Genomic DNA, 12063 nt, shown 5'->3' with positions numbered 1-12063 from the left:
TGTAGCAACAAGCATTTAAAATGCAATGGTCTCGGCATTGTTAAAGTTAGAGCTATTGACATTGCTCATGACATTATTTTTGTTTATGTTTTTGTTTTTAAAACATTTAAAGAAACGGCATTGTTATTTACAATGTCAATAGCTTAATCGCTCTCAAATGCGAGACCTATTGCATTTGCACCCACACACAGAGCCACACACACAAAGCCACCCACACAGAGCCACCTACACAGAGCTATTCACATAGAGCCACCTGCACACAAATAGAGCCACCCACACAGAGCCACCTACACACACACAGTTACCCACACACAGACAGAGCCACCCACGCATAGAGCCACCTACAAAAAAAGCCACCCACACAGAGACACACACACACACACACATAGAGCCTACTACACACACACACAGATCTTAGAGTGGCTGTTGGGGAAATTAGGGACTAAAGACGTGAAAGACTAAAGGCAAAAGCAGCACAGGTTGCGGTGAAGCTCCTCCCCGACTGCCCTCTCGCTCTCCCTCCCCCCTTCCCCCGGGAGCGTTCTCGTCTGGCCTTGTGTGACACGGAATGAAAACAAAAGAGCATAGAGATCTAGTGGTTTGAGAGCGGAGATCGAGTGGAAATAGACAACGGACGACAAGCTGAAGATTTCGTTCGTTGGTCTACAAGGTAGCCATCTTGGGAATAAAGCGGGGGTCCAGAAACGAGTCAGTGACAATATTAACCGATTCAAGCATACTTAGGACTTGGGTAGCAGCGCGAAATAGCACCTCTAGCTGCATCTCCCAAACATCCCGTGATTTGCAGGAGTATGCCGAGTGCGCTTGAAGAGAAAGAATTCTGAATATATATTGCACACGCTTTTCTCGAGAGCAGAGCACAATCTTACCTGGAGAAAGGCAGCGGCATTTTCGGATTCGGGGGCGTGTTTTCGGATTCGGGGGCGTTTAAACACGCCCATCGAAAAGTAACGAAAAAACACGCCCCCGAATCCGAAAAGGACGGGGCCTATTCGGAGTGACAAACCTCTTCTCCAATGCCTGGCCAGCATTCAAGAGGCCAGCCAATGGAGAAGAGGAGAGAAGAGGGGCGGGTTCAAGCCCCGCTTCTCCAAAACATTACATCTCCGGACTTCCTGTTAAGTGCAAACAGCATTAAGGACTTACTACCCCTGAATGCAAAGGTAGAGAACGGATGCAGGGAGGAAATGTGTCGCCATCCGCCATGATCTATACAGCCAAATAAAAGTGGTCACAATTTAAAATCAATTAAATGTAAAATCTTTTTTTTCGCAATTTCGGAAAACATGCTACTGAAATGTTGCAAAGTAATATCTAATCCATTTAATCTCTTCTGCTATTGTTCTGCAGCCTTGAGTGAACTCTCCATGCCTTTATCTTACTGTCTGTCTAATATACTGTAATGGAGCACTGACCCACTCCAAAAAAAAATGACTTGGGGAGTGGGTCATTGTTAACTGTATTTCTTTCCTGGCGTTTATTTTGTTCCTGACATAGGTCAGCTAATGAAAGCTCACAAACTGAAACCAAGTCACCTAGAGCTAACTACAGCAGGAATTGCTGTCTATGTTTCGTTTTGGATGTAACGGGCACAAATAACTGGAGAGTGAAAAAATTGACACACATTCATCATCACTAATGAATGCAATAAACTTCGTGATGTGACCTGGCAACGAATCTCCAAAAAGCTAAAGGCAATTAAATTAGGAAATCCACACACCGCTTTAAAACTGAACGCTACTATTAGCCTCACAGCCTCGCAGCTACACTGTAAATTGTTTTTTAACTGAAACAAGATACTTAAAAATAAATATTAAAAGCCTCACTGAGAGCATGAATGCCGTAGCTCTGAAGTCCAGATCTATTTAACACAGTGTTTCTGAGCTTACAAACATCGCACTCCACTCATTATCGGGCAAAGTTGAGGTATTTAGATGGCAGTGAAATAAGCAGTCTCCGGGGGATTTAATGACCCGGGGATGAAAGCTAAGGTGTACACACAAAGTTATTATAATTCGCAAAGGAACGAAAACCTGGAGAAGAGAGCATCGCTGAAGAAGGCATTGTCATGAAGCTGTACTATTACTTATGGAGGATGTGGCGTTATGGCCAGAGCTGCCAACTTTGGACCTGGGGAATCAGGTTTGAGTCTCCGCGTTGGCTCAACACCCTGTGATTCTGGGCAAATGACTTAATCACCCCCATGCCTAGAAAAAAGTCATGTGTCCTTCTGTAATGTAACTAACAGGTGCCTGTATAAAGCGCTCCAATACTTCCAGGTCGAGTTTCAGTTATATAAGACTGTAAAACATAAAATAACGTAATGGAAAGTGGTCTCCCTGGACAACTCTGAAACACTGAACAAAGACGTTTCTACCCTGCAATATTTAGCCTCTAATCACGTCTCTACTAACCCCCTCGTGATCGGTCACTCTCATACCCGAAAGGCAAGGGAGTTCCACTTGTCAGATTCTGGGAGCTGCAGGTCTCCTCCACGGAAAAGACTGATAGCCTGCCCCTCCCTACCGACCCCAGTGTAAGACTCTCGCAACCTACGCTCCCTCATCTAATCAGAGAGAGCCTTCGGATCGCAAACTGCTGGAGGGCTCACTACACTCTGCACATTATCCAGACATGATACACAGATTTGACTGTCGCGCTCACTTTAGGACCCCACTCATAGGAACGTATGGCCTGTATTGTCGCTCCAACTATGACACTGCTAGTACTACATCACAACACGACCTCTAACCCTTAAACGTTCTGATCTACCGGCAGAAGTAGTGAGCCTTCTCTCCCGTCCACTCTGCTAAGACCCCATATAATAAACGGTACTCAGAAAAGACGAGGGCACTGCAGTTTGCACCAAACATTGCCCCTGCCATACTGCCAATAATAGTAACACAAGTACGAACCATTACACAACCACACGTGTAACAATTCGGATAATTTCAGGCCTCCAACGCTATAAGAATTGCTTGGGCGGCAGTAATAACCATTGATAATGTATATTGAATTAGTCAATAACTCTTGCTGTAGTCATCTCTAAATTAGCTGAATGAGAATCAAACGTGTTTATTGTTGTCCTCCTAGGCAGTTCCTGCCTGCACTCACCTTGGGCCCCGAAACTTGATGCGCAGGCAGGTGTGACTGATCCCGTTCGCCCGGAAGGAGCTGCAACGTAGAAGAGCCCTGGGGCTTAGGCTCCCCCCGTGAGCGTGGGATGACAAGGCAAGGGGTGGGAGGAGGAGCAGCAGCATCCAGGCAAGGGGGCAGTGGCCGCGTGCAAAGAATTACTTTGTTATTTTGCATCTGACCTTGATAGTTGTGACGCTTGGCCTCTCATTACACAAATAGCGATTTTCCTTCACTGCGAATAAGCTTTCACCTTCAAATGTCAGCACCCGGGAAGTTTCCTGTGCAGAAGGCAAACTCCTAAATGGATATCTGAATACCGCATTGACAGGCTAAATACATTATTGATATTCTGTTTCATTAGAATAGTGTTACATCCCTAGCAATGGCGTTCTCGTTGATGTGGAAGCGCAAGGGCATAAAAAGAACAAGAAACACGACAGAATCAGAGAGAGACAACTGCCTTTCTCCGAGGTGAAGCAGAAATGCCTTGGAGAAAGGCAGAGGCATTTTCGGATTCGGGGGCGTGTTTTTGGATTCGGGGACGTTTAAACACGCCCATCGAAAAGTAACGAAAAAACACGCCCCCGAATCCGAAAAGGACAGGGCCAGTTCGGAGTGACGAACCTCTTCTCCAATGGCTGGCCAGCATTCAAGAGGCCAGCCAATGGAGAAGAGGGGAGAAGAGGGGCGGGTTCAAGCCCCTCTTCTCCAAAACATTAAATCTCCGGACTTCCGGTTCTGCCTTCGGCAGACCGGATGGTCCCGAGACCTAAAAAGCAAGAAACAGACTTGCTGCTCTATCACCCTCTGCCCACCTAGTCTTCCAGTGTAAAGCTTCTGGTCATTTCTGAGCACGTCTAAGAGGAAACTGCGCACTATATTGTGACTTCGCTTTCACGGTGTGAGGTGCTTTGCTGCAAAGCGACATCAACACCTTTTTTACCTCCGGGATATTGGGGAATCTAGAACTGCCAAAACAGACATACTGGCCTCTTGCAAGTCCACATTTACTCCGCAGCAGGGCCCGTACACTGAGTGTACAGTGGTGTCTGGTAACAAGACCCCGGTTTTTGGGACACAACTGTGGGACCTGTGAAGATGCAACAAGCAGGGTCCTGGTCATGTCTAACCAAAAAACAGCTGAAAAAATTATACTTGAACCAGAGAACTAGCACTCCTGACTCCCACTGGAGACAAGGAATAGCAGAAACTGGACATGGAAGCAGAGGAAGGAAATGCAAGAAAGTTTTTGTTCGACATATAAAAAAAAGAATGTGAATACATTAAAGAATTATGCACAACATGACTGTCTTCGTGGTGAGGCTGCACCTCGTTATGAGTGCATATGGGCCACTACTCTGCCCTACTCCCCTGCAGGGAAGGACTGTGAACTTAAAACAGCCCTTGCAAAAATGATAAATTCAGCCCCCATGTGCCAGCGTCCCAATGCACGCTAGAACCAGAACAACTCTTTCAAGTTGTCGCCGGGATCGTGTAACGTGCACGACCATCCCTGGGGGCCGAAACCGGCCTCCAACGGTCAAAACTGGCCTCCGAGGACTCCAGCCTCCCAGGGGATTGCCCGCCTGCCTGGCTGACCAGTCCGGCCATGCTCCTCTGAGTTACTGATAGTAGAAGTACTGATAACATCCAGGGGCACTCGCTAAGAATGAAAAGATACACAAGGAATCCGGAATATCAGCCCATATCCCCCCAGTAATTCCCAATTTCCCCCCTAAATTTACTCGCTCTGATTTCACCTGCTTTCAGAAAAATGAAATCTCTCAGAGAAAAACACTGGGTCCACAGACGTTTAATTATGATGGGGACAGACCAGGAGATACTGGGATCATTTGAATCAAGAGCCAGCTCTTCATGCAGGCCTAAGGACGTAGAAGAGAAAGACATAGGAGGTGGTTATGAAAAGGTGGCAAAGAATGTCAAATAATGAAAAAGTGAAACACTAAGCCAACGGACAGATAGGACGTTAAAGATAGCAAGATGCGGTATACAATATGGTACGCTCAGTTATTTGTGTAGAATTACAATGATATCGTAGTCCGTTTGCAAATCAGAATTCATGCAACAAACTTGGGGATTGACCAACACAGTACTGGAACATACCATCTAATTCCTGAAGTTGAAGGCTTGAACAAGGGAGAGGGAAAAGTAACATCCAAAAAACCACAATCTACTACATTTTCAATGTCTAAAAACATACACAGATGAGATGTTCCGCGCACGCTGCACATGCCACCAAATGTAGTTTTTATATCTTAGTAAATTTAATACAAACTGTTCAGACTCGGAAAACTGTCTGAGGGTCACTGTGAAATGATCCACTTTAATGTGTGACTTTTCAATCAGTCGATGTTTTTCTTTCGTCATTCTGGCTGGAGACAAAAGAAAAGACGGTAGACTGTATGAAAATGACAGTAGGAAAAACAGAGGTTGACTGAGGTCTTGATGAGAAGGTATACGAATCGTTTTGGCCAATCAAGGTACCTTCTCACTTATTTTTAGGGGAGAGCTTGGCGTTGTCCGTTGAAGGATGGAATGCGACCAGACGTCATGTTTTTGGCTTTTGCGTCCTTCTCCAAAGACTTGATGAATACGTTGTGCTCTCTCACCCAGCGTGCATTCTTCTTCTGGAGGTCACTGAGGAACTTCTTCTTTAGGTGGTCGTAAAATTGGGCAGTCTTCTTCTTCAAGCTCTCCAGGTGTTCTTTCTTTGAAGAGAAATCAAATAATAAAACGTACAATTTAATGCCCATGATCATGATGAAGACATAACACACAAGGGTTCCTATGCATTCATATATCATCTACCCAATGCATTTTTCTTCTTATAAGTTAAATCCATATTCATGCGCATTCAATTTTTCAATCACATTTGTCCAAGGGATGTGTCTACTTGATCGCCTGTAAACTATGAATGCTGTATTGCATTTGCTATTAGTACTTGTAGGGCATATATATTTTTTTTATTTCCTTTCTTATTTTGAAAAGACAAATAATACAGGAAACAGTACAACTCAGACTCTGATTCTTCAATCCTATAAATAATACAATATTGGGAATTTTCCGTCTCCTATACCCTCCTCCCATATGCACGGTGCTTCAAATGGCAATATTCAATCCGAATTTACATCAGCATTAGACATCCTTTGACCTTGAGGCCCGTGGAATTTCCTTTACATAGGCTTCTAATTGAGCCTTGCAGTACTCCATATCTTGAAGCCATTCTGCAAGTTCAGGGCCCAGCCTTCCGCCGCAGCACATTGACACTCTACATTTAGCAATTAGTAATGCCACTGATACAAATTTCCGGTTTGTAGGTTGAAACAACTTTATAAGGCCCAAAAGGCACACTTTCGGGGTGCAATCAATGTGTTGCATTATCATACCCGTTAGAGTTTGCATGACTTACGACCAGTATTGGGCTACCAGGCCACAGCCCCATGCCAGCTATTGGAAATCTGCTGAAGTGGTCCCGCAGCGAACAAAGGCCGCGTCCAAACACAACCCGAATCTGTGCAGCTGGAGGGGAGAATAGTAGGCCTGTTGAAGCTATTAAAAAATATGATTCTCAGGTTTTAATTTGAGGTTAGTCTACCCAGAGAGGACACAGCAGAAATCCCAATCATCCTGCATCAGTGGGCTGTCCAAGACAGCATTCCATTTATCAAACGCAGAGTCAGTAGACCCATCCTTTTCACATTGAGAGGCATTGTACAGTTTGGTGATACGTTTTTTACAATCTGGACATGTGAGTAGTAGCTGCGGGGACCCCAGTGTTACCAGTTTTTGCAGAAAAGAAGAGTATAATGTTCTCATGGCTGCTCTCAATCTATAATATATGAAGCCGCACAGGGGGGTGTGACCACGATCTCCAAGAAAGTATGTGAGCATTATATAGGATCCCCCAAGGAAGGCATCACCCATCTCCCTCAATCCTGCTTCTTCTAATATAGTGAGTGCTCTAGGCTTTTGAGTGACCGATAGGGACGGATGATGTAACAATGGAAATGCTGGGACATATAGTGGAGTTTTGCCTACCCGCGTAGCGAGTGCCTGCCAGGCTTTCGTTGTGCTGTGGAGTGAGCTAACCTCTTTAGATGCATTTGTCATGGGAGTACATGGTAATATGTCTTTGGGAGGGATGGAATGAGCAGCATCATACTTGAGTGCAGTGTGCCACACACGGTATAGTGGTGGTGGTGGTGGTGGGGGGGGTGGTACCAGTAATGTGCAAAGTGAGCTTGTGCGCACAGATAATAAAAATCAGGCGCTGTGAATCCCAGCTGTGTGTGGCTCTGCCAGATAAACCTAGGTTATTTACCAGCCCATTCCAGAGTCGTCCTGCAGGATTGGAGTGCCTTAAAGAACGTCTGCATCAAAGAGATGGGAATATTAGTAAAGAAATATAAAAATCTGGGCATTACCACCATCTTCATAATTGCTAGTGTATCTGCCAGCGACAAGAGGAGACTGGTCCAACGAACCACCTGGTCCTGCAATTTTAAGTTTAACTTTATTTGCATAGTTACTAAAAACCATTGAAACATTTAAAAATAAGCAGAAGAACTAGTATTGCACACCATTAAAATCAATAAAACACGTGCTAAAAAATGCTGTACAGTGGTTAAAATTGTCAGTGTGAGCGTTAGCAAGAATCATTGGTTCACAGAATAAAGTGCAGTACGGTCGCTTAAAGCGTTACTGATGCCAGAAATGCGCGTGGTAAAGTTCCGTATAGTGCATACTGTTTGGTTGTGAGAGAAGGCTCAGAGTTTATACAATAAAAAGGTGCTCCTTCCTTGTTGTGACCGAGAGAAGCCGCAACCAATTTGCAGGCCAGTTGCTCCGCAGGCAACTTATTACTTGTTTGGCCAAGGTTGGTTTGTTATTTTAGGCATTTTTTATGCTGCCAGCATAAGAAATTTTACTGTTCTGCATTTCAGTTGCGTGTCCCCTGGATTGAAGCATGCCAGCACCGCTTGCCTCCTGGTGTGGATGCCTTTCTGCTTAAAGGGGGCTTTTAACAACTGTGACCGTTCTTGCTGCAGTTTAAGTGCAGAATGTCTCCTTGTTCGGTGTTGCACAGCCTGCAAGTGCTTTGGGTTGTTGCCCTCAGCCAAGGTGGAAGGTACTGAGTGCATGGGAGAATGCCCAGACTTTGCCTTGGATTTGGATTTCAGGGTCATGGTGTATCCACACCCCTAAGTATTTTAGGAAATCAACACACCATTCTAGTGGATATTCGATGGATTGGGTTAGAGGAAATATAACCGATTTCAACTAATTAATACTCAGCCCGGAATACCATTCATATTTTACATATTCTCGAACTGTCGGGGCCAAATCAGTGGACGGGTCTCTCACATACACCACCATATCATCCGAATATAATGATATGGCGAGAGGACGTTGACAAATTTGCAGGGGCGCATCTGAGTGTCTCTGCCAAATGATACAGGCTAGTGGCTCCAGTGCTAGGGCGAACAAAATCGGGATGTAGGGCATCACTCTGTGAATGTATAATGGATTTGATCTTATGACGTTCACACAGACCAGGGAGATGGGATCCGTATACAACAATCAAATCCAGTGCAGAAAGGCCTGGGGCATCTCCATTGTAGCCAACACAGCAAACATATACGGCCATTGGATGAATCGAACGCCTTAGTGGCATCCAGGAATACTGCCGCAGCCTGGATCGAGGGGTCTTGTTGGTGTTGCGAATAACGCACATAGTTAATGACCAGCGATGGCAGCAGTGGCTGCAATTAAGTAGCAAGGATTTCGGCAAGAATTTTGATGTCTGTATTTAGCAATGATAGCGGGCAGTAAGAGTCCCACCTCTGGACCGCCTCATCTTGTTTCAACAGCGTGATTAACAGTGCTTCTCTCAAAGTAGGTTGAAGTGAGTGTCTCTTGTAGGGCTCCTGATATTTGTCAATCAGGTGAGGCATCAACAAATCCAAATATATCTTGTAAAATTCACTAGGGAGGCCAACGCTTCGGTGCTTTCCTGGTTGGTGGTAGGCATGGTAGGAATATAGCATTCCTCACCTCCTCTTCAGTTATGGGCTGAACCAGGAATTCTCTCTACGCCGGCGATAGCCAGGCAAGGGTAATATGACTTAAATGTGCAGCCGTTTCATGCTCATTTACTGATGGATGGGCACTATATATCTGGGCATAAAAAGCGACCAAATTGCTCAGGATAGCGGGGGTATCATGAAAGTGTTCGCCATCAGGAGTAGTAATGGTCACTATATGATTAGCAGCCCATGGGTCTTTATTCTTAACTGCTAGGCTGCGACCGAGGCACCCCCCACCTCACGTACGCCCTTGCCACCCAGCGTTTAGACACGTATTGAACCTCTTGTTCCGCTGCTTCGTTATATTTAGTAAGGTGTGTTCTGATAATTGAAAACGTCATGGGGTCAGGTTGGGTCGCATACGTTTTTTCCAATTCATGCAACATGTTTTCAAGAAACGGCAGACGAGTGAAATGGAGTGTAATACCCAAGCCCGGAGTTCAATGAACAATCCACAAAACGTACTTTAAATGCATCTTATAGCACTTCTGCCACCTCAACTGACCACTTCTTAGAGTCAAAATATTGTATGATTGCAGAGCGCACCCCATCCCGAACATCGCGTCCAAAAGAGCTGAGGCGTGAAGCCTCCATTGAAAGGGTTGTGGTGCATGAGTCGGGAGCTTAACCCCTTCGGTGCTCATGACGGAATGGTTCCGTCATGACCCACGGTTGAGCTGTGCTCATGACGGAACCATTCCGTCATGACCACACCCGCGCAAGATTCCGTCAGCACAGCGGCGGAATCTGCGCAGCATCGAAGGGGTTAAGGGATAAACACATGGGAGAATGGTCAGACAGGGTCTGGGTAAGTGGTGCACCTCTGCCACCCATGTGCTCACCTCCCTGGTCACCAACGAATAATCTAGACATGACCACTTATTATGTACGGTTGATATAAACATGACGTCCGATCCTCAGGGTGACAGAACCGCCATATAGAGACAAGGCCATAATTCTCCATATTTTCTTGTAACACTTTAGTAGATTGCTTATCATGCCATGCAGCAATAGTGGATCTATCCAAAGTCCGGTCTACTGGGGTGTTGAAGTCTCCGCCCCAAAGTATGTTGGATGGTTTTAAATCGTACAGCTGAACACATAGTTTGGTGAATGGCTCAGGGTCATCAACATTGGGGCCATATAGATTAATAATGGTGAGGACATTTCTCCCACAGTTTCCCTGCAACATAATGTGTCTGCCTTGTTCATCTGTCTCTGAGTGTATTGTAGTGAAGGGAAAAGCTTTCTTAACAAGGATAAGGACTCCCCTGCTATAAGAGGAGTAGGAAGAGGTCAATCTCGTCTGTGCCCATCGCGCCCCAATAGTAGTGGCTGACTGCGCAGTGAGATGTGTCTCCTGTATCAATGTTATATGACCCTGATGACGGTCCAAATATGCGAGCACCCATCTAACCTTCTTGGGATTATTCAACACCCTACGTTCCAAGTAAGCACGTTAAGCCAACCACCCAAATGAGCCATTATACAACAAACCAGTCACATGCTAAGAAGGAGGAAGGCCGCGGGGCACAGAGACACAGAGTTCGGATCAACATGTAGGGAGTGTGTGCATGGAGTCTAAACAAATTAACAACATACCCACCCCCCACGCGTTCCAGCATTGAAGAACTTGACAAAGCCATCCGAGTTACAAAAGGGTATTTCAAACATATTTGTGATCAAACATTAAGAACATTCCGAGAAAAAAACAAAAAAAGAAAAGGGGAAGAAGAGGGTTCATCTAAAGATATCAGAACCCAGTGGGGTATACCCTTGTAGGGAAGCAAGGTGCTAAATACCCTCTCGTTGAACAGAGACCTTAGTGAACACATTACGGAGGTATCCAACACTGTTAGTAGGATTAAGCAACATTTTCAACTAGTACAACTTGCATATTACATAGCATGAAGTATAGTATAATGGCTCTCTTCCGACAAGCCCCTATAAAAGGCAGGGCACCACAATAGCGTTCATCAGATACTCAACAATGCCTGCGAACATTAGAACATATAATTATCCAGCATATTTACTTATCTGCGGGGACCTACAAATGAACTGTTCGGCTTCAATTAGTCACCAGTCCCCACAGCATCAGGATCAGGGCCCGGAGGGGGGCGGCAGGCTCGCCCCAAAATTCATGACTGCCTGTGATGATGTGAATATCATTTGTGTGGCATCATGATCCACTTGTAATCGGGCAGGGTATGCATACGAGATCCCCAAGGACTGCAATTTCTTTTTTGCTGAAATGTCCGGATAAAAGGTGATTTCAGTGTAGTGCCTTTTTCCCTAGATAGATGCAGCACTGTGTCCCAATCTTGGCAATTTAGGAGCTTTGCTATGATTGGCCTCGGGGGGGCCCCCCGGAGGACAACAGTCACTCTACCAATGGCACACACACCCTGAGGTTTAGTTCCTAATGATACACACAATGTGTGGTAAGATGGGAGGAAGTACTGTGCTGCCGGCAGAACTATGCATCCCAATGGACTCCGCTCCACGTCAGCCAGGTCCAAAAATTGTGTCTGCCGTAGCTCAGCATACACTAGCACTAACTCTTGCTGCCAGTGGGATCCAAAGGCTCCACAGCCAGGAGCTTGCTCTTCGCAGATGTTGCTATAGTATTTGCCTCCCCCAGCAGCTCTTATTGATGAGCTCCACGTGGTGGTAACGGTACCTTCGCCAAGGACTCCTTCCTCAATGGTGGGTACTCACTTAGATTGCAGATGGCTAAGTTGGGTTCGCCGCTGATACCGACTTGCAGGCCGCTGTGCGCGCAAGTCACGGGGGGGGG

General features: G+C 45.7%; 1 protein-coding gene across 2 annotated transcripts in view; it reads right to left on the bottom strand.

Moving 5' to 3' along the window:
- Positions 1-5462: 5462 nt before the first annotated feature.
- Positions 5463-12063, bottom strand: part of LOC146784178 (uncharacterized protein C5orf52-like) — a 93960-nt gene continuing 87359 nt past the window's right edge. The window contains exons 3-4 of one of the 2 annotated variants that reach the window (XM_085634418.1): positions 5665-5888; positions 5463-5552 (exon numbers count right to left, since the gene is read on the bottom strand). In XM_085634418.1, the coding sequence (XP_085490544.1) occupies positions 5679-5888 (210 nt within the window). In that variant the 3' untranslated portion in view covers positions 5463-5552; positions 5665-5678. Of the gene's footprint in view, positions 5889-12063 lie in introns of both variants that reach the window. The other variant, XM_085634417.1, reaches the window with a different exon arrangement.

The sequence above is a fragment of the Triturus cristatus genome, chromosome 11 (genome assembly GCF_964204655.1).
Source record: "Triturus cristatus chromosome 11, aTriCri1.1, whole genome shotgun sequence".
In the NCBI taxonomy this organism is placed as follows: Eukaryota; Metazoa; Chordata; class Amphibia; order Caudata; family Salamandridae; genus Triturus; species Triturus cristatus.
This window is presented reverse-complemented; position numbering and strand designations above follow the sequence as displayed.